This window comes from Macaca thibetana, chromosome 19 (assembly GCF_024542745.1).
Source record: "Macaca thibetana thibetana isolate TM-01 chromosome 19, ASM2454274v1, whole genome shotgun sequence".
In the NCBI taxonomy this organism is placed as follows: Eukaryota; Metazoa; Chordata; class Mammalia; order Primates; family Cercopithecidae; genus Macaca; species Macaca thibetana.
In genome coordinates this window covers 46,274,429-46,296,385 of record NC_065596.1, presented here as the reverse complement: position 1 = coordinate 46,296,385, position 21,957 = coordinate 46,274,429, and the positions used below count along the sequence as shown (strand labels likewise).

Genomic DNA, 21,957 nt, shown 5'->3' with positions numbered 1-21,957 from the left:
TCCTCTATATTTAGCCCCATTTTCGGTAAGTGCTAACGAGAAGCTGGTCTAAGTCTGCTAAAACTGGCGGGGGGAAATGCAGAGGAGAAGTGAAAGTCCGGGGAGGGAGGAGTGGGAGGGCGGAGAGGACCCAGAGTCCTAGGCCTGGGGCAGTCGGGCAAGCGAGTGTGAGCTCAGGGCTGGGCAGCCCTAGTTGTGGAGGGTGGGGGGCTCTGACCTGAGGAAGGTGGGATTCAAGGGGCAACATGGCTCCAAGGGACCTAGTAGGGCTATGCATTGCTTTTTCTCTTCCAGTTCCCTTAAAATATTACACATTACCTATGATGAGGGGTGGAAATGGCCATACATAACCAACCAATTTTTTATGTGTGAATGAGGCTTTGAGAGGAGCTTCTGAAGGTGCCAGGGGATGGAGCACATTAGAATCACCTGGAGGGGGCTTATGCCTGTAATCCCAGCAGTTTGGGAGGCCGAGGTGGGCGGATCACTTGAGGTCAGGAGTTTGAGACCAGCCTGCCCAACATGGCGAAACTCTGTCTCTACTAAAAATACAAAAATTAGCCAGACATGGTGGTGCATGCCTGTAATTGCAGCTACTCAGGAGGCTGAGGCAAGAGAATCGCTTGAACCCAGGAGGCAGAGGTTGCAGTGAGCCGAGATCATACCATTGCACTCCAGCCTGGGCAACAGTGAGACTCCATCTAAAAAAAGAATCACCTGGAGGGACTTTTAAATATCTGGATGCCCAAGTCACACCCTGTACCACTGAAATCAGAGAGTCTAGGGTGGGAACAGGCATCAATATTTCTGTAGAGTTGAGTGACAGGCAATGGGCTTCTCTGCCTGGGCTGAGGCTAAAGCTGAGCCATTTGACGGACCCTCCAAGTCCATGGTTGCTGGTGCCCTGGAGTCCCTGTTAAGGCATCATTTGGCTTTTAGTCCACGGTGGAAATGGAGCTCCTTGTTCATTTCTGGTGGAAATAATCTGACCCTTCTCTCAGATTGAGCTCTGATAGGGGAGGTGGAAAGAGAAAGGACAAAGGGTAGCAGTTGGCCATTTTGTTGTGGCCCAACCAAGTGTAGGGCAGTGGGTATGCAGGGATATGTAGGAGTGGTTGGAAGAATTTGGGGAGAATAAGGGTAACAGAATGGTGAAAAATTTTCCCTCAAACCATTCTTGTCTTTCCAGCCACTGTCCCTGCAGAGGAAATCTTACCTTAAAGATTTAAGTTAAGATTTCTTGGGGATGTTGGGTGACAGTAGCAATAGGGGTTTGTTTTAGACAGGATTGGGCCCTGGTCAGTTAGGGGATTCTTTAATGCATTCATTCATTCCAAAGACATACTCCTAGGCCTGTGCAGCAATGACTCCAGCCTGGGCTCCTGTGGAGCCGACAGTTGGGGTGGAGGTCTCTGCCCGGGATGATCAGGATGTGATGGAGAACAGTACAGGGGCAGTGAAGCCCAGAGGAGACAGACACTGACCATCTGGGGAATCAGGGAGTACTTCACAGAGGAGGTGACATGTGAGCTGGACCTTCAAGAGGAGCAAGAGTTTGCCAGTAGAGAAGGAAAGGGTCAACCAAGTGGGAGAGGAGCAGAGGCAAAGGCCTGGGGGAGGGAGATCAGGACCTTGGGGCCACTGATCCACATGTCTTCTGCTGGGCAGTATTTAAGAAGCTGAGATCAGACCTGCCCTTGAAAAATTCCCGGTCTGATAGGGGAGACATACTGGGGCCCGGCTAGCTACAGTCAGCGTCTAAGACAGTGACAAGGGGAGGTGCTAGGGTAGGGGGAGCTGGAGAGAGACCTGGCTGGTAGCTGGAGGCATCAAGGTGGTTGTTTCATAGAAAACAGAGCTTATGGCCGGGCGCAGTGGCTCACGCCTGTAATCCCAGCACTTTGGGAGGCTGAGGCGGGCGGATCATGAGGTCAGGAGATTGAGAACATCCTGGCTAACACAGTGAAACCCCTTCTCTACTAAATATACAAAAATTAGCTGGTTGTGGTGGCACACACCTGTAATCCCAGCTACTTGGGAGGCTGAGGCAGGGAACTGCTTGAACCCGGGAGACCTCCGGAGCTTGCAGTGAGCCGAGATCGCACCACTGCACTTCAGCCTGGGCAGCACAGTGAGACTCTATCTCAAAAAAAAAAAAGAAAAAAAAGAAAGAAAAGAAAACAGAGCTTATGCTGGGTTCTGAAGGATGAGTTGGGGGTCACCATGTAGACAGATTGGGGAACAGTGTTCCAGGCAGAGGGAACAGCCCATGCCAAGGCCTCAGGAAATGTTTTAAATGGCAGAGTGCGGCTTGGTGCCTCACACCTGTAATCCCAGCACTTTGGGAGGACATGGCAGGAAGATCATTTGAGCCCAGGAGTCTGAGACCAGCCTGGACAACATAGAGACCCATCTCTACAAAAAAAAAAAAAAAATTTTTTTTAATTAACTGGATGTGGTGGTGCACACCTGTGGTCCCAGCTACTCAGGAGGCTGGGGCAGGAGGATAGCTTGACCCCAGTAGGTCGAGGCTGCAGTGAGCCGTAATTGTGCCACTGCGTTCCAGCCTGGCTGACAGAGCAAGACTCTTGTCTTAAAAAATAAATACAATAAAATAAATAGCAGGGAGACAGTAGGACAGGGATGGGGAGTAGTAGGAGACAGAGACTGCTGCAGAGAGGGACATTGAGCAAACAGTTACAACCCGTTCTGGGCTTGTGATGCTGGGGACCCAGTGATGAGTCAGACCAGGCCTGTTGCCTTGGTCTTGTGGGGAAGGAACCTGGACACAGACGGTCACAGCTGGGGGCTCAGGGATGGGACAGCAGGAGGGCAGGGGCTGTGAGGGGCTGTCTTAGTTTGCTAGGGCTTCCACAGCAAAGTACCACAGACTAGGTGACTGAAATAAGAGAAATTCATTCTCACAATTATGGAGGCTGTAAGTTAGAGAAGAGGAGAGGATATCAGCAGGGTTGGCCTCTTCCAAGGCCTCTCTTCTTGGCTTGTGGTCAGCTAGTCTTCTCCTGGGTCTTCATATGGTCTTCCCTCTGTTCCCATCTGTGACCTAATTCCCTCTTCTTCTTCTTCTTCTTCTTCTTTCTATTCTTTTTTTTTTTTTTTTTTTTTTTTTGAGACGGAGTCTTGCTTTGCCACTCAGGCTGTAGTGCAGTGGTGCGATCTCGGCTAACTGCCACCTGCCACCTCCGCCTCCCGGGCTCAAGCGATTCTCCTACCTCAGCCTCCTGAGTAGCTGGGATTACAGGTGCACACTACCACACCCGGCTAATTTTTGTATTTTTAGTAGAGATAGGATTTCACCATGTTGGTCAGGCTGGTCTTGAACTCCTGAACTGGTGATCTGCCCACCTCGGCCTCCCAAAGTGCTGGGATTACAGGCATGAGCCACTGCTCCCGGCCCCCTCTTCTTAAAAGGATGCCAGTCAGATTTCAGTAAGTCCACCCTAATGACCTTATTTTACCTTAAGTGTGTCTTTAAAGACCCTATCTCCAAATACAATTACATTCTGAGGTACCAGGAATTAGGACTTTAGTGTATGAATTTTGGGAGATGCAACTCAGCCCATAGCAGAGGCTAAGGATGAGTGTGGACTTGCTGGGCTGGCAGTGGGGTCTGAGCCTGGCCTGATCTGTGGGTGGGAGAGGGATGCCCAGCTAGCTGGGAGTGTGGAACCTGCACAGTCTGCTGTCTGTCAAGCAGAACCCCCAAGCAGGGGGAGATGCTCAACGTGGTTGAAGAGCACGGTGCATGAGCTGCAAGAGAAAAGCAGTACAGGGTGGTGGGCCAACCCCTGGAGGCCAGGCCCATCAGCCTGGTTGTTTCTCCAGGAGATAGGGAGGAGCCAGGAAAGGATTGCCCTGAGGCAATGTGGAGCTCCGCCTGAGGGAAGGGGGCCAGAGGAGGCTGGGGCTGCAGTTTTAGGAATGCTAGCAGGGGTGGGATTTAGGACCAGGTTAGAGTTAGTGGTTGTCTGAAGTAGGGCTAAGGTCTGGGTGAATTAGAGCTAGGATCAGGCAGGATTCCCTCCTTTACTGCTCCAGAGTCAGGATACATTTGCCGCCCAGCTCCCTTCTTGTCCTTCTTATATCTTGTATCAGTAGCCATTTAATGCCCTGTCCCCAGGGCCAGGAAACAGGACCTGAGCTCTGGTAGCATCCTGGGCACCCACTCCCCACCCCCACCCTCAGCAGGCTGCATCTTTTTTTTTTTTTTTTTTTTTTTTTTTTTTTTTTTTTGAGACAGAGTCTCGCTCTGTTATCCAAGCTGGAGTGCAGTGGTGCAATCACGGCTCCCTGTAGCCTCAACATCCTGGGCTCAAGCGATCTTCCCATCTTAGCCTACTGAGTAGCTGGGACTGCAGGTGCCCACCACCATCATGCCCGGCTAACTTTTTTATTTTTTGGAGAGACGGGGATTTCACTATGTTGCCCAGGCTGGTCTCAGACTCCTGGCCTCAAGTTATCTACCTGCCTTGGTGCAGTGTGCATTTAATGGGACTGTGTGCTGGCTTTTTTGCTTTTTAGCTTTTAAATGTTTTCTTGCTGTTAAAACATAATGTATATAGAGTAAAGTGTTCAAATTTTAAGTGTACAGCTTGATGAATTTTTGCATATGTAAGGACCCTGTAACCACCAAACAAGATCCTTTCTCACCTGCTGCAGGCTCATGCCCTTTCCCAGTCAGTACCCCCAAGGTGCTCACTCATCTGACCGTGATCATCTGCTATCAGCTTGCCTGTTTTTGAATTTCCTGTAATTGGAATCATAAATTACGTCTGCCTTTGTGTTTGGCATCTTTCATTCAGCCTCATGTCTCCAAGCTTCGGCCATGTGTATGAAGCAGGAGTTTGTTCTTTTTCATTACTGTGGCGTATTTCATTGTATGGACATACCACATTTTGTTTATCCATTCACCTGTTGATGGCCCCTTGGGCTGTTTCCAGTTTGGGGCTGTTATGAAAAGACTGCAGAAGCATTTCTGCCTATGTCCTTTGATGGGCAGGACACGTGTTTCTTTTGGGCAGATGTCCAGGAGTGGACGTGCTGCATCTTAGGGAGAGGGCATCTTTTCAACTTTTCTGAATGGAGCTTGTATCGATTTACACTCCTACCAGCAATGCACGACCTGTCTTTTTAATTAGGAATTTAAAACTCAAGCAGCATTTCACATTGAATAATCCTCAATTGCAAGATTTCTAGACTTTTTTTTTTTTTTTTTTTTTTGCAGTTGCTGAGTTCTTCCTATTTCCTATCCCTCACTTTAGCTCCATTCTTTTTTTTTTTTTTTTTTTTGAGACAGGGTCTCACTCTGTCACCTACGCTGGAGTGCAGTGGTGCAGTCACAGCTCACTGTAGCCTTCACCTCCTGGGTTCAAGCAATTCTCCTGCCTCAGCCTCCCCAGTAGCTGGGACTACAGGTGCATGCCACCGTGCCCAGCTAATTTTTGTATTTTTAGTAGAGATGGGGTTTCTCCATGTTGCCTAGGCTGATCTTGAACGCCTGGGCTCAAGAGGTCTGGCCACCTCAGTCTCCCAAAGTGCTGGGATTGCAGGCGTGAACCACTGTGCCTGGCCTAGCTGTCTTCTTTAAGTATCTTGGTGCAGAGCACACTAGAGCTGGACAGCTCCTTTAGTAGGGGTGGGGTCATGGTTTAGGTAGGGATTTTGGAGTGAGTTGTGGGAAGAGTTTGGATCAGGGACAGGGTCTCAGTACAGTTGGGAATCAAGGTCAGATGAAGGACTTGAACCATCTGGGCACAACTTGGGATTCAAGGTGAGTAAGTGGAGTAAGTGAACTAAGGATGGGTCAGGCTGAAGCCCAGATTTGTCCTGGGGTCGAGGACCAGGAAGGGTTGCATTCAGTTTCAGGATGAGCTTGGGCGAGGGGACTGTTGGAGATGAGATGGCTGGAAGTCAGGACTGGGGCCATTAGACTACAGTGGATCTGATTACAAGTAGGAGCCCTGGAGTCATGAAGACCAGGGGTCCAGTCAGGGCATGTCTACTGTCTTGCCGTGCTTTTGGGGAGGTGACATCCTTTCTTGGAGCCTCAGTTTCCTCCTCTGTAAAACATGGTAATATTAGCACTAACCACTAATGTGAGCTGTGAGTCATATCTAGCTCTGTGCTTGGCACTGGTGAGCACTCGCCTTTCTGTGAAAAGTATCGGAGCATTTTGAGGACAGGCATTTGTCTACGTGGGTTTATGTCTCCTGGTGCCCAGCTTGCTGCCTGCCACCCTCCCTTGGCTGCCTCCTTTCATTTCCTGGGCCTAGGGAGCTATAGAATGGGGTTGTATTACAGGGGTGGACTTAAGGCTTGAGGGTTCAAGCCTGAAGTCCCAGATCAGGTTTCGATTGGAGGACAAGCTCAGGGGTAGAGCTGAATGGGGCTGGGGTTACAGAGGATCAGGGTGGATCTGCTAGGCGGGTGTGCTTAAACATAAGAAGAAAGGCCAGGTGGGAGTGAGATGTGGACGGGGAAAGTGGTGGGGTGGGGAGAGGGCCAGAGGGTGGCTGAATCACACACACTCAGAGATCTGACAACTGCCTCCTTTGGGGACGCTGCAGCCCCATCACATCTCTGAGGCCCCACTCAGAGTGGAAAACATGTCTCACCCGAAACCTGGTAGGGCAGGACGGGAGCCTGGGCGGCCCGCCGCAGGAGGAGGCCCAAGGCTGCTCTCCCTCCTTTGGGACGTCACCAGCCTCCTCCTGGGCAGCTGATACCTTCTCACGACCACCTTCCACCTCCTGCCCTGCCCTATGCTGCACTGTGGATAACACCCCTCTGTCACTTTCTGGAGGAGTGAAAGGATAAGGCCAGATCCCCCAAGGCTTGAGGGCTGTGTCTCATCTTGCCAGAGGAGGGCAGAGGCCCAGAACGGAGGACATGTCTCTTGGGAAGAGACACTTCCAAGGTGGCTGGGGGTAAGGGGGGAATTTGGGGGAAAGGCTCGGGGAGTGTGGTGGAACGGGGGTCCGAGAGCCCTCCTGGCTTCCCCTCCTTCACCCCACTTCCATTCCTCCTCTGTCCCCAGAAATAAGAATGTCTAAGCCCCTGGAGGCCGAGAAGCAAGGTCTGGACTCCCCATCAGAGCACACAGGTGGGTGGGCAGGGAGCAGGGGGGCAGGGGTCACCATGGGCAGGGGAAGTGGGGCAGATGGGAAGAGGGCTGGGAGGGGATAGGTGTGGTGGGGGTGGCTGATGACAGCACATCCTTTCCCTCTCTTTGCAGACACTGAAAGAAATGGACCAGACACTAATCATCAGGTTAGGAGGGAGTGGATAAGCGGGAGGGGATGGGGAGGAATGGGGAGAGGGGTCAGAGGGGGCTGTGTGCCACCTGTGGTAGGAGGACAGGGAGCTGGGGTGGTCAGAAGCTGCTTCACTGCACTATTCCCATCCCCTTGCCCCTACTTTCTCTTTGCAGAACCCCCAGAATAAGACCTCCCCATTCTCTGTGTCCCCAACTGGCCCCAGCACAAAGGTAAGCACCTGTCGGAACAGCCAGGGAAGCGGGCAGCGCTTGGAAGAGGGTCCTCAGGAGGCCTGCCTCAGTCCCAGGGCTGAGAGAGCACTGAGCCTTGGTACCTTGGTAACGAGGTTCCTCCCGCCCCTTCTCACTCTTGGGCTCCCACCCCAGGCCTGTGACTCACGCAGGCTCCTTCCCCTTCCCTAGGGGGTGGGGGTGGCCAGGGAAATCCCCCCCAGAGCCCCAGGGCGATGAACAACAGGAAGCCAAAGGCCCGCCCCCATCCCAACTTCCCTGACCCAACAGGGGCCTGCACCACCCCCTGTCCCCCAATATACACATTTAGTGGCCAGCTGAGGTGGGGGTGGGGGGCTGGCACCAGTTGAGGATAGCTGTAGGGATGCAGGAGGAGAGAATGACAGGGAGGCCGGAAGCAGCCAGGCAGTGCAAATTCCACATCCAGATGGGGCCCTGTGCCTGGCATTCTGGGCTTCTTGGGGTTTGCTTGGGCCCCGGGCTCCACCCTCCATCCTGGTCCAGGGGTATCAGGCAGGTCCAGAGGCTTGAAGGTAGCACTGGATGTGCGGGCAGAGAAGGTGTGAGCAAGACTCCAGACCCTGACCAGCGGTGGCTGAGGGATGGGGTGGGAGGCTGGGAACTGCTCCCCACCCTGCTACAGCTTTGCTCTGTGACCATGGGAAAGTCACTTCCCCTCTCTGGGCCTCTCAGTTTCCTCTTTGGTATCATTGGTCAGGGGGGAGGGGGCAGTCGGATGGGATGGCCTCTGTGGTTGCCTCCATGTCTGGTGTACCCCCCTGCCGCCGTGAGAGGGGAGGACAAAAGTGCTTTGTGAATGGGTGTCCTGCTTCTGTGCTGAGCACTTTGAACGGCATCCAGTGGAGACGGGCTCTCGATCTTGACCTCCTTGACCCTCTGATGGCAGGTTTGGCTCTTGCCTTAGCCCTCAGAGCACAGCGTCTATCCATTGCCCCCACCCTGTCCTCAGTTGAATCAGATATTTCCACTCTGTTCTCAGACTGGCAGCAGGCTTTCTTCTTTTGGGGATGCCAGTGGGACCAAGGGAAAGAAGGTTTCTCCCTCCCCTTCCTGGCCTCGGGCTCTGTCCACAACTCGCCCTGTTTCTCTGGCCTTTGCCGCTCAGCTTCTCTCCATCTCTTCTGTCTCAGTCTTTCCCTAACTGAAGTGATTCATGTGCTCCTGTCACGGTCTCAGGCATAAGACCACTGTGTGCAACTATTTACATATAATTTTGTTAATTGGCTCGATTTTTTAAAAAAACACCTTATTATGGAAAATGTGAAGTGGATACAGAAATAGGGAGAAGGGTATAATGAAAATAAACCCCCTAGATAGCCATCAATCAGCTTCAACAATTACCAGCTCATGAACTGGCTTGCTTTTCAACAGCTTTTTAAATAAATGTTTTTTAAATGGAAATTTCACAAATGGAAAACCAGAATCACTTGCCACGGAAATAAATACGATGATTATTAAAATTTACCCAGAGTCTCTTGTGTGCCGAAGGGTCTAAACCTCAGAGGCCTGTTCTCTGCTTATTAAAAGAGGAGATTAGGGCTGGGTACGGTGGCTCATGCCTGTATTCCCAACACTTTGGGAGACAAAGCAGGCGGACTGAGGTCAGGAGCTTGAGACCAGCCTGGCCAACAAGATGAAACTTCAACTCTACTAAAAATACAAAAATTAGCTGGGCATGGTGGTGAGTGCCCGTAATCCCAGCTACTTGGGAGGCTGAGGCATTTTGGAGAATTGCTTGTGCCCAGGAGGTAGAGGTTGCAGTGAGCCGAGATCGCACCACTGCACTCCAGCCTGGGCAACAGAGGGAGACTCCAGCTCAAAAAAAAAAAAAAAAGAAACGGTGATTAGGCCAGGTGCAGTGGCTCAAGCCTGTAGTCCTAACACTTTGGGAGGCCAAGGTGGGTAGACTGCTTGAGCTCAGGAGTTCTCAAGACCAGCCTGGTCAACATAGTGAGACCCTGTCTCTACAGAAAATACAAAAATTAGCTGGGTGTGCACACCTGTAGTCCCAGCTACTTGAGACTGAGGCAGGAGGATCGCTTGAGTCTGGGAAGTCGAGGCTGCAGTGAGCCATGATGGTGCCAGTGCACTCCAGCTTGGGTGACACAGCAAGACCCTGTCTCAAAAAAAATTAAATTAAAATAAAAGTGGAGATTAGCTAGTATTGGAGAGATGGTAAAGACATTCAAGCACTAGTCAGAGACTGTAAGATAACCAGAAACAATGAAAAAGCACTGAAAAGGGAATAGTGTACTTACCATGGCATTCAACATTATTTTTAAAAAGCTTTTTTTTTTTTTTGAGATGGAGTCTCACAGTGTCGCTCAGGCTGGAGTGCAATGGCATGATCTCGGCTCACTGCAACCTCCACCTCCTGGGTTCAAGCGATTTTTGAGTCGGAGTCTCGCTCTGTTGCCCAGGCTGGAATGCAGTGGCGCAATCTCGGCTCACTGCACCTCCACTTCCCGGGTTCAAGTGATTCTCTTGCCTCAGCCTCCCGAGTTACTGGGATTACAGGTGTGTGCCACCATGCCTGGCTAATTTTTGTATTTTCAGTAGAGACAGGGTTTCACCATGTTGGCCAGGCTGGTCTTGAACTCCTGACCTCAAGTGACGCTCCCGCCTCAGCCTCCTAAAGTGCTGGGATTAAGGGGTGAGCCACCATGCTCAGCCTGTTTTTTAAAAAACTTTGTATTAAAATATGATACACATTAAAAACACACATAGATCTTCAATGTATGACTGCGAACTTTCAGAAACTTAGCACACCCATGTCACTAGCACCAGATCAAGAAGCAGAGCACGACCAACCTTCCAGAGGCCCTTAATACCCTTGCCAGGGATAGCCACTACCCTGACTTCTCATACTCAGTGTCATTTCATGCTGCATCTCTACAGCACTTTCTTTTTCTTTCTTTTTTTTTTTTAACCTCTCTCTCTCTCTCTCTTTTTTTTTTAAGAGACAGTGTCTTGCTCTGTTGCCCAGGCTAGTCTCAAACTCCTGGCCTCAAGCAATCCTCCTGCCTCGGCTTTCCAAAATGCTGGGATTACACCACACTTGGCCTCTGTAGCTCTTAAACTTTCTAATGCTTATATTCCATAATTTGGGACATGCCATTTACTGTCTATTATTTGGCCTTTCCTTGGCCTCTGTGTCCCCATTTCAAATATCACCCCCCTGCCAACACGCTGTGTCATTTTGCCCAAGTTGCTTTCCCTCTCTGGGCTTCCTTTTACAAAATGGTGTTGGGCTATCAGGCTGAAGGATGATCCCACTGTCCACTTTAGGCCTGAGGGTATGTAATCCATCAGGCCATGCCTTCTCCCACCACTGTGTGTGCTTCAGCCAATAGGCCTTTCGGCCAACAGCTGCTGTTGTCTGGCTTTTTACCTAGGAGCGGAAGAGGCCAGGGTGGCTCCATGCTGGTGGTCTGTTCTGTGTGTATGGTGCAGATGTGTCCATATCATATTCAGAGAGACATGGAGAGGCTTTGCGGACCTCAGGGGCGGAGGCTGAAGCCTGGCATTTCCTGGGCGACATCTGGCTTGTCCACAGTGCAGGACAAACGCTGTGCTTTGCTTATTCTGCCAGTATTTTTGTTCTAGATTTTGAAAAGAGTGGCCAGCAGGAGCTGAGTAGGAGCCAGATAAGACTTCCACTCAGGCAGGCACTCTCTCTAGCCCACCTCCATCCACCCCTACTCCTGTCGTTCATTTGTGCTCATTTCTGTGAGCTTCTGAGTTTGTAGCCCAGATTCCAAGGTGGTGGTTTTTCTTATACCCAAAAACCTTTTCTTCCAACAAAGTCTTACTTCATTGGACAAATAAGAGATGCACCTGGCTAGGTGCAGTGGCTTATGCCTGTTATCCCAACATTTTGGGAGGCCAAGGCAGGAGGATCGCTTGAGCCTAGGAGTTCAAGACCAGCCTGGGCAACATAATGATACCCTGTCTCTACAGAAACATTTAAAAATTAGCCAGGTATGGTGGCAGGCACCTGTAGTCTCAGCTACTCGGGAGGCTGAGGTGGGAGGATTGCTTGAACCTGGGAGGTAGAAGCTGCAGTGAGCTGTGATCATGCCACTGCACTCCAGCTTGGGCAACAGACCAAGATCTTGTCTCAAAAAAAAAAAAAAAAAAAAAAAAGGAAAAGAAAAGCAAGAGAGATGCACCTCTGTGTGATACAGATGAAGGGTGTAGGACCCAGAACCCGCTTATTTGACCTCCCAGGTGCCCAGTGGGACTATTTTCCTTTTTTTCTATTTTTTTTTTTAGAGATGGGGTTTCACCATGTTGGCCAGGCTGGTTTTGAACTCCTGACCTTAAGTGATCTACCCACCTCGACCTCCCAAAGTGCTAAGGTTACAGGTGTGAGCCACCATGCCCGGCCACTATTTTCCATTTTACAGACAGGGAAACTGACTCTCAGGAGTGGAAAAGCGCTCTGCAAAGGGGACTTCTCCTGTAGGGAGTTTGGGTGCAGGTGTTGTGTTAGCCCTATCTGATTGATGAGGAAACTGAGGCCAGAGGAGTGGTTTGAAGCTCCCAGCGGTCAGTGCAGGACCACAGGCCACACCCTCATATCCACACCCCAGTCTGCTCCTCCTGTGCCAGCCTGATTGCCATTGCCACACATGTGCCCTCTCTTTGGTTCACAGGTGGGCATTCTCTCTGGCCTCCACTTAACATTCTGGGGTCCCGGACCCTGCCTCTCTCCCCCCCAGATCAAGGCTGAAGACCCCAGTGGCGATTCAGCCCCAGCAGCACCCCTGCCCCCGCAGCCGACCCAGCCTCATTTGCCCCAGGCCCAACTCATGTTGACGGGCAGCCAGCTAGCTGGGGTAAGTACTCAGGGAAGGATGGGGACGAGGGGACAAACCAGCCACCCCTCATCTGTTACAGGGCTAGTGGATGAACTGTTCCACCAAGGCCATAGCCACTCTCTCACGCCTGCCTCTTGCCCTCTTCTGTCCTCCAGGAGGTCTTGTCCCCTTACTTGCTTGGCTTAGGCACTAACCCCTCTCTGCCTTCTCTGCTCCTCTTCAACCCGCTGCTCCGACTCCTGCTGTCCCCGACACCCCACAGCTCACGGCACTGATGCCAGCTCAGCAGCAGCTCCTCCTGCAGCAAGCCCAGGCCCAGCTCCTGGCCGCCGCCGTGCAGCAGTCCAGTGCCGCCGCTGCTGCTAACGCCGCTGCCGCCGCCGCCGCCTCCGCCTCCGCCTCCTCTACTTCCTCCTCCTCCTCCTCCTCTGCCTCCTCCTCGACCTCGCAGCCTCCAGCTTCCTCTGGGGGGGGTGACCTGCCACCACCACAGCCTGCCAGCCAGCCCCCTGGGACCCCACAGCTCACCTTGTCCCAACCCATCCAGCTCACAGCACAGGTAAGGGCAGCCACTGGGGACCAGGCTCCCTGCAGCGAAGGACATGCAGAAACAGTGAGTGTGCGGGAAGGGGCTGACTGGTCCACATGGACTGTTCTGACCACCAGCCACATGCCAGGCAGTTCCTAGCAACCCTAGGAAGCTTTGGGAGATGTTGCTATCCCATCTTACAGTAGGGTAAAGTGAGGCTCACAGAAAGGAATATCCCACATCATAATCCTTCCTCTGGTGGTGTGTTGGGGGCAGTGCTTGCTATGCATCTCGCTGGGAGTTCACAGCCTCCTGGGAGGTTGAGATTGTTGTCCTCAACTTACAGGTAAGGAAACCAGGAGTCACTCCCGTGAATGGTACCATGTGGATACAAAACAAAAGGCTGAGAATAAGAATGAGTGCCCTACCCTCATCGTGTCCCCTGGCTCATCCAACAAGATGCTCTTTCCAAAAAAGGGGCCTGTGATCTATGAGTTAGGAGGTTCTGCATCACCTGCCCGACTCTGGAGCTTTTGCTAGTCCATAGTTAATCATGAATTAGTGGCTGTCTCAGTTTCCTAGGGCTGCCATAACGTAATACCACCAACTGGGTGGCTTAAGACAACAGAAACATTGTCTCCAACCACAAGTCCAAACTCAAAGTGTCGGCAGGGCCATGCTCTCTCTGAAGGCTTCCAGGGAGAATCCATCCTTGACTCTTCTGGCTTCCGATGATGCTGTCAATCCTTGGTGTTCCGTAGCTTAGTAGATGGCTGACTCTGATCTCTGCCTCCTCTGTTGTCACATGGCCATCTTCTCTCTGTGCACCTGTCTCTGTATTCAAATTTTTCTTTCTTGTAGGGACACTAGTCATTAGTTTAGGGCCCACTCCGATGACCTCATTTTAACTTGGTTACATCTGCAACCCTATTTCCAAATAAAGTCACATTTACAGGCACCAGGAGTGAAGACTTCCACATATCTTTTTGGGGACACAATTTAACCCCTAACAGTGGCCAATAGAGTTCCCATAAGGACAGCCAGGGGAGCAGAGTGGGAGCTGAGTAGGCTTCCTCTTCCGAAGGGCAGCTGTCTCCAGCCCACTCCTGTCCACCCCTTCCCACGTCACCCATTCATGTTGTCTGTCTGGTTTCCACAAGCCTTAGAGTTGTGGCCACATTTCAGGGCAGTGAAGGTCCTAGGAAGCCCTACAGCAAAGCCACCTGTTAAACTTCCCTTAGCCTAGCATTTCCCTCAGTGAGTGCTCCACAAAAGGCTTTTCTCTTACTCCATCCAACTGCTTCCACAGAACCCTAGATATAGATGCTGTCCATGCAGGGAGCTGTCCAGCCCTGGTGAGGCTGTTCCCTTGATACGATTCACCCCAATAATGGCCTGTTCCATTCTTGACCAATGCTTCTATTTGGGACTTTCCTTAAAGCTGAGCTGATACCTGCCTCCTTAGAACTTCCTTCCACTGGGCCTGGTTCTTTGGAGACACTCTGTAAACTGGGCCCACGGCTCCATGATGGCTCTCGTAGATGTAGCCTTTTTTTTTTTTTAATGAGATGAGGTCTTGCTTTGTTGCCCAGGCTGGAGTGCAGTGGTGTGATTATGGCTCACTGCAGCCTCATCCTCTTTGGGCTCAAGTAATCCTCCCACCTCAGCCTCCTGAGTAGTTGGGACTACAAGTGCATGCCACCACGCCCAACTGATTTTTTTATATATACATATTTTTTTTGTAGAGACAGGGTTTTGCCATGTTGCCCAGGCTGGTCTTAAACTCCTGAGCTCAAGCGATCTGCCCGCCTTGACTTCTCAAAGTGCTGGGATTACAGGCATGAGCCACGGTGCCCGGCCCAAACGTAGCCTTTCAATACCTGACTCTCCAAGTAACAGTAACTTAGTCTGTTGGGTGCCACCTTTGTTCCAAGCACCATGCCAGTGATGGCCTCTTTGCACCCATGAATACTCCCCACAGCTGAGGCTCCAAGGGGCAAAGTGACCTGCCCCAGATTATAATGTGAGCAGGAGTGGCAGAGCCGGCCTGGAAGTCCAGGGCTCTAACCACATGATCCGCGGCTGCTGCTTTTAGCTGTCCTTCACGGAACATGGTTTCTAGCCCCTCCCACCCCGGCCACCAGAGACTCCAGCAGCAGGTGTTCCATTTGCCTCGTAGCATAGACACCCCTTTACTGAGCAACGCCAAGGGCTTGGGGCTCTTCACTGGGGCTAGGCTCTTTCACATCTCAGTGGCCCTGCTCTTGTTCTCTCTTTTCTGTGGAAGTCTGCTCCCTTCCTTTACCTGGACAGTTCCTCTTCATCTAAGCCCCAGCCCAGGAGTCCACACCTCTGGGAAGTCATGATGACTTCCCTCCCTCCAGCTGTGCCTGAATCTGTCCGAGGAAATATCAGTTGAAGGAACAAAGACTAGAGGATAGAAGGCGGAACAGGGCAGCCTAGCACAGACCCAGCCAGGCCACCACCTCTGTAAGCAGCAGACGTTCTTGCCTATGCACTCCTAGAGCCACCTCCCCCAGCTCCCCAGGGACCCAGCAGCAGCACGCTGAGCCTCTACCACCTGCCGTCCAGCCCAGGCCCTGATTGTCAAGGTCTCCTTAAACCCCTCCTCCTTTCCTCTCACTCCTCCTTCCCCAGCTCCCCTCAGCTGGGATCTTTCCCTTTCTGTCCTCAACAAGTGCGAAGCTGGGCCAAGTTTGTTTTCTGGGAATTCTTTCTCACAAACTGAGTTGCCCTTTGACATCATTTCTACAACGGCACCTCCTATGGGCACCATGCTGGGCCTAGGCTTCAGAGGGACCAGCTCTTCCTGACTTACCTACCCACTGCTCCAGCCTTCCCTGGCTCCTAGGCTTGGATGGCTCTCCCGGGCTGCATCTCATGCCCTCCACCCCCTAGTCCACTTCTCATGCCTGCTAAGCTCTGATCCTGCAGTCACTCCACAAACATTTCCTGGCCTCCTGTGTGTCAGGCCATGGCAGGAAGCTGAAGACTTAGGAGTGAGTCACAGCCATCCTTGCCCCTGAGGGGCTCCCCGTCCTGCAGTAGAGCAAGCACATCAGTGAGCCACCAAGAAATGTTCCACTTGAAAGATACTAAGAAGCCCAGGAAAGAGAGTAAAAACCACTCATAAATGCTGTCCCTTTGAAATAATATAAAGTACCAAGGAAAAGTCCCCCTTCCATCCCTCTGATGTCAGCTTCCAGAGTAATGCTGATTAAACAGTTTGGCAGGATCCTTCCCTGCAATCTCCTAGCTTGTACAGATGAAGGGGCAATTATAATACAGTTTTATAATTTGCTGTCCATTGCTCAGTATGACGTCTTCTACCGAGGGGGCTGTGTGGATATTTACCGAATCAATGAGGGGTGTTTTGCAGCAGATTTTCAGTCAAGGGTAGGAAAGATACCTCTCCAGGGAAGTATTTCAGAATGTCTGGGGTAAGGGCAGGCATTGATTGAAAACTTATGTTAACAGTTAAAACATCATTTTTTTATTGGAGAGTAGGGGGAAAAATCCTATTTTCCTAATAGGACAATGGCAAAGAAAGCTTGACAAAATCTTTTAGGCTGCTAGGACCTAGCAAGTAAAAGTTTCCCAAAGAAACCAACAAAGTGTGATGGGAATGTGGGAAAAGAAATGGGATGTGTGTCTGAGGGAATCAGGACCCACATCTGTCCAGGCTTTCAGGACGAGGTGGGATCTGAATTCAGGGGAATGGGAAAGAGTTTGCTGGGAAGGGGCTTCCAGGCCGTGGGAATGGCAAGTGCAAAGTGAGAAAGCAGGGCAGGCTGCAGCGGCACAAATAGGGATGGATGAACTGGGAAGGAGGAGCCAAAGCCCAAGTCCAGGTGGCTGAAGAAGACTCAGGAATATTTGGCTCAGGTCACTGAAAAGGCCTGGCCTGGAATATCAGGCCCAGCTCCAGGGGTCTGTCTCCCTGTTTCATTATAGGGCAGGCATAATCGGTGTCAGCATTTCCAGATTTGTAGCTATCCTGCCCAGGGAGATAAAACACATCCCCTGGGTTGGGTGGGGTGGTTCAGGCCTGTAATCCCAGCACTCTGGGAGGCCAAGGTGGGCGGATCACTTGAGGTCAGGAGTTCAAGACCAGTCTGGCCAACATGGTAAAACCCTGTCTCTACTAAAAGTACAAAAATTAGCCAGCCATGGTGGCATGCACCTGTAATCCTAGCTACTTGGGTGGCTGAGGCAAGAGAATTGCTTGAACCCAGGAGGTGGAGGCTGCAGTGGGCCAAGATCGTGCCACTGTGCTCCAGCCTGGGCAACAGAGTGAGCCTCTGTCTCAATAAAACAAACAAACAAAAACACGTCCCCTGGCTAGGTTTGAGTCCTTGCCCTCAACCCCAGAGAAGGCAAGTTCAGCCCTATCTGGACGTCGTGACTTGAAGATGGGAAAGTGTAACCCCCGAAAGAGATGGGTTCTGTTGCTTGAGTAAGTTGAAGAAAGGGCAGTGGATACCAGGCCAGCCAAAACTGCCCGCCTGGAGGTGTGTGGTCAGTTCATCCACAGGGCTTTGGAGTACAGGAGCCTGGCCCAGGCATGCCAGTTGCTCCCACTGGTTCTGGGGTTGGGATCTGCTGTTGCCTGTCTGTCCTGGAATTTTAGCATAAGGTAGCATGTGATATAACATGCAGTCCATATGTAGGTATTTTTTTTTCTCCCTGTTGAATCATTCTCCATTTGTGGTGTTCTGCCCTGATCTCCACAACTTCCTGGGTTCCATGTCACAGGGCCAACCTCTGGGGGTCCAGAGAAGAACCCACACTGGAGAATGGCCACCTCCTCGACCCCTACTCCCATCTTTAGAGCTTGCCCTAGTGGAGTGACTGTACTAATCATAGAATGGACTGCAGGGGATAGGAGTAGAAATGAGAGCCCAGTAGGAAGTCCTTGAAGGCATACAGATGGGACATGAGGGTGGCTTGAGCCAGGAGGGTGAGGATGGGTGTCCTGGTTGCTATTTTGTATTGATTGGATAGGTCAAGGATGACTCCTAGGATTTTGGCTTCAGCAGCTGGGTGGTGATGACGTGGTTTCCTGAGTTGGGGAAGACGGGAGGAGTGGGATGTTTTGGAAGGCTGGGGTAGGGAGCCAGCAGTTTCATTTTGGACATGTTAGTGTTTGGAGAGTCTATTAAACATCCACATGGGGACACTAACTAAGCAGATGCATATTTGAGGCTGAAGCTCAGCAGAGTATCGGGGCAGGAGCTGAAAGTCGTTAGTTGTCTGGAAGAGAATGAACTTGGCCAGGCACAGTGGCTTATGCCTATAATGCCAACACTTTAGGAGGCCAAAGCAGGAGGATGGCTTGAGGCGAGTTCGAGACCAGCCTGGGCAACATAGTGAGACCCCATCTCTAAAAAAAAATAAATAAATAACCAGGTGTGGTGATGCATGCCCATAGCCCCCAGGCTACTTGAGAGGGTGAGGCAGGAGGATCGCTTGAGCATGGGAGGTCAAGATGGCAGTGAGCTATGATTGCAACATGACACTCCAGCCTGGGAGACAGAATAAGACTCTGTCTCCAAAAAAAGAAAGAAAAGGAAGGACAGATGGACAGATGGAAGGAAGGAAGGACTCAGCCAGATTGGGTTCCCACTCTCAAGAGCTCACAGTCAGGTGTGGTGACATGAGGTGGGCAATGGTAGCAAATGCTCATTTTGAGGGATATGTTGTAATTTCCAAAATGCTTTCTAGATATTATTACTCAGGCCTCAGAACAACCCATTGAAGCATTAGACATTATTATCCCCATTTTACAGATAAGAAAACTGAGGCCCTGAGAAATGACTCAGTCATAATGACTGCCATTTATGAAGGACCAATTAAGTGAACAGGAATCAGGCTAAACATTCTACACATATTGTCTCAGTTAATTCCTTTAACAGCTCCATGAAGTAAGATTTATTGTGGTGTCACCTGAGGAAACTGAGGCTTAAAGAGGGTAAGGAACTGCCTGAGGCGTGTGAGGGGCAGTCAGGATTCTGGGCTCCAAGGCCCACGTCTCTGCATAACACCTTGCATTGTGATCCTATACATTTAAGGAGGCTGAGACCTAGAAAGTGGCTTCCCCCAGGCACACAGCAAGAAGCAGGTGACAGGGCCAAGGCTTAAACCCCTGAGTTTCCAAGCTGAAAGGGACCCTTGCACCCCACTAGTCTAATCTTCCCCTAGGTTAGGCGTTTCCTTGTCACTGTTGTTGCCAGGTGAGGATTTTCACCCAGGTGGCTTCCATGGCAGGCACCCCTCCCTTCCCAGGCAGTGCGTCCCACCATCCGACAGACTGAGATTACTCAGAGTGTCAGAAAGCCTGACCTCATTTTAATTTTAAGTTTTATTTTATCTATGCAGTTAATTTTTTTTTAGAGACGAGGTCTTGCTCTATTGCCATCATAACTCACTGCAACCTCGACCTCCTGGCTGAAGCAATCCTCCCACCTCAGCCTCCCGAGTAGCTGAGACTACAGGCATGCACCATCATATCTGGATAAGTTAAAAAAATTTTTTTTTTTGTTTGTGGAGATGGGGTTTCACTATGTTGCCCAGCTGGTCTTGAACTTGGGGCCTCAAGTGATCCTCCCACCTCAGCCTCCCAAAGTACAGACATTATAAGCGTGAGTCACTGCACCTGGCTGAGTTTTAGTTTATTTTTTAATTAGCAAATAATCATTGTATATATTTATGGGGTACAATATGATGTTTTGAGACATGTATACATTGTGGAATGATCAAATCAGGCTAATTAGCATACCTATCACCTCAAATATTTATCATTTCTTCGTGGCGAAAACATTTAAAATACACTTCTTGCCAGACACAGTGGCGCACTGTAATCCCAGCTACTTGGGAGTCTGAAGTGGGAGGATGGCCTGAGCCCAGGAGTTCAAGGCTGCAGCTATAATCATGTACTGCACTCCAGCCTGGGTGACAGAGCAAGACCCTGTCTCTTAAAAAACAAAAACTAAAACAAAAACTAAAACTCTCTCTTTGATATTTTGAAATATACAGTACATTATTAGCAGTAGTCACTGTGCAATAGAACACAACGGAAACTCCGTGTCCGTTGTCCTTCTTCCCTTTCCCCATCCATCCTCCCCTCCTCATTTTGAACACAATCTATCACGATATAGTTTACATAGTTCCCAGACCCCACTCATTCCTGTTCTCCCCTACTCTGGACTTAACTTGTCCTAGAGAGGGAAGGTCCAGAACTGGTCACAATTTGCCATATCAGGGATGGGAAAGGAATGTCAACTCGTGCACCAACACCATTCCAGTCATGGTGACTGCCAAAGCTTGTGTGGAGGCCCCTAATGGGGGTGCGAGAGGCCACGGGGGATGGGCCGTCTGCCTTGTGCACTGGAGTGAGGTGCAGCACCTGGGCCGTTGCAGCCGGCCGGCTCTGGGGCCCAGCCTCCTCAAGTTCACTGTTATGGCTTTCTCTTCCCCCCCTAGGTGGAACAGAGCCCAGGTGGGAAAGTGGGCAATTCACCCATGTATCCTGTAATCCACATATCCATCTTTCTGCCCCCATTCATAGCCAAAGTCCCAGCTATGGCAAAGTACTGCCAGTCTGTCCTGAGGTTTCATCTCATTCATTCATTGAAATGTATTGATCACCTATGAGGCTCCTGCACTGGGAGGGTGATCAAAATACAGCAATGAGTAAGAATCGGTACCGTCCCTTCTCAGCTTTCACGGACATGCTAGCTCTTGTGCTAGGCTTCCTTAAAGCTTAGGGACAGAGCAGCTGATCCACGAAATAAGCCAGCCAGGGTCTTTTCTCTGGCCTATCTCCACTTACTATAACTTCTCCACCATCTGACTCGGACTTAACACGCCCCCAAGTGGCTTCAGATGGCCATGCTGCCGCTAGATTGTAGAGAAATGGCGCCTCCTACCGGCTTACCCCAGTCCTGAGCCAACTTACTGTTCCTGTTCACCCAGAATCTTATCTTCTCTCTTCCTTTCTTCCTTTCTTCCTTCCTTCCTTCCTTTCTTCCTTTCTTTTTCTTTCTTTCTTTCTTTCTTTCTTTCTTTCTTTCTTTCTTTCTTTCTTTCTCTCTTTCTCTCTTTCTCTCTTTCTCTCTTTCTTTTCTTTCTTTTCTTTCTTTTCTTTCTTTTCTTTCTTTTTTTCTTTGTTTTGTTTTGAGACAGGGTCTCGCTGTGTCACCCAGGCTGGAGTGCAGTGGCATGACCATGACTCACTGCAGCCTCGACCTCCCAGGCTCAGGCCATCCTCCCACCTCAGTCTCCCGAGTAGCTGGGACTACAGGCACGTGTCCCCATGCCTGGATTTTTTGTAGAGACCCCGTCATGTTGCCCAGGCTGGTCTGGAACTCCTGGGCTCAAGCAATCCACCTGTCTCAGCCTCCCAAAGTGCTGGGACTACAGGTGTGAGCCACCTTGCCCCACCAGCTTTCTCCCCTTCTTTCATTCCTTTAGTTGGCAAATATTTAGTGAATATCACCATGCCCAAGCGCCTTTCTGGGTGAGGATATAGTGGAGAATGAGGTAGATAAGTTTGTGCCCTCTTGGAGCTGACCCCGCTGTAGTTGGGGATATAGGCAGGAAGCAGGTAATTGCTATGAAGGAAAGAAAAGAGCGTAATAGAGAGTGTTGGAGGAAAAGGAAGACTTCATCAGAGTGTGTGGCCAGAGAGGGCCTCTCTGAGGAGGGGGGCATTTGATGGAGACTTAAATGATGAGGAGGGACCACCTCTGTGTAGATCTAGAAAGGGTATAGCAAAGGTACTGAGGTGGGGACTTCTTTGTGGGTTCAGTAACAGGAAGGAGACCAGTGGGCTGGATCAGAGTTAGGGAGTTAGAGTCATGTGAGGCAAGGAAGGAGAGACAAGAGGGGGTGCCAGGCCACGCAGGGCCATGGCCTGGAGCTGGATTATACCACAAATGTGATGAAAGTCAGTAGAGACCTTGTGGCTCAATTTATATTTTAGAACAAGGACTTGGAGTCCATAGACCACCCCTAGAGGAGTCTGTGCATAGAAT

General features: G+C 50.7%; 2 protein-coding genes across 20 annotated transcripts in view; both read left to right on the top strand.

Moving 5' to 3' along the window:
- Window positions 1-21,957, top strand: part of ATP1A3 (ATPase Na+/K+ transporting subunit alpha 3) — a 193,556-nt gene that overhangs the window by 20,878 nt on the left and 150,721 nt on the right. The gene's annotated exons all lie outside the window — the stretch shown is intronic.
- POU2F2 (POU class 2 homeobox 2) overlaps window positions 1-21,957 on the top strand; it is a 75,822-nt gene that overhangs the window by 32,372 nt on the left and 21,493 nt on the right. For 7 of the 19 annotated variants that reach the window (XM_050768449.1, XM_050768442.1, XM_050768447.1 and 4 more), the window contains exons 2-5: window positions 7,058-7,123; window positions 7,256-7,290; window positions 7,451-7,507; window positions 12,274-12,390. In XM_050768449.1, the coding sequence (XP_050624406.1) occupies window positions 7,058-7,123; window positions 7,256-7,290; window positions 7,451-7,507; window positions 12,274-12,390 (275 nt within the window). Of the gene's footprint in view, window positions 1-7,057; window positions 7,124-7,255; window positions 7,291-7,450; window positions 7,508-12,207; window positions 12,391-12,437; window positions 12,932-21,957 lie in introns of those variants that run through there. The other 12 variants (XM_050768440.1, XM_050768436.1, XM_050768435.1 and 9 more) reach the window with 5 other exon arrangements.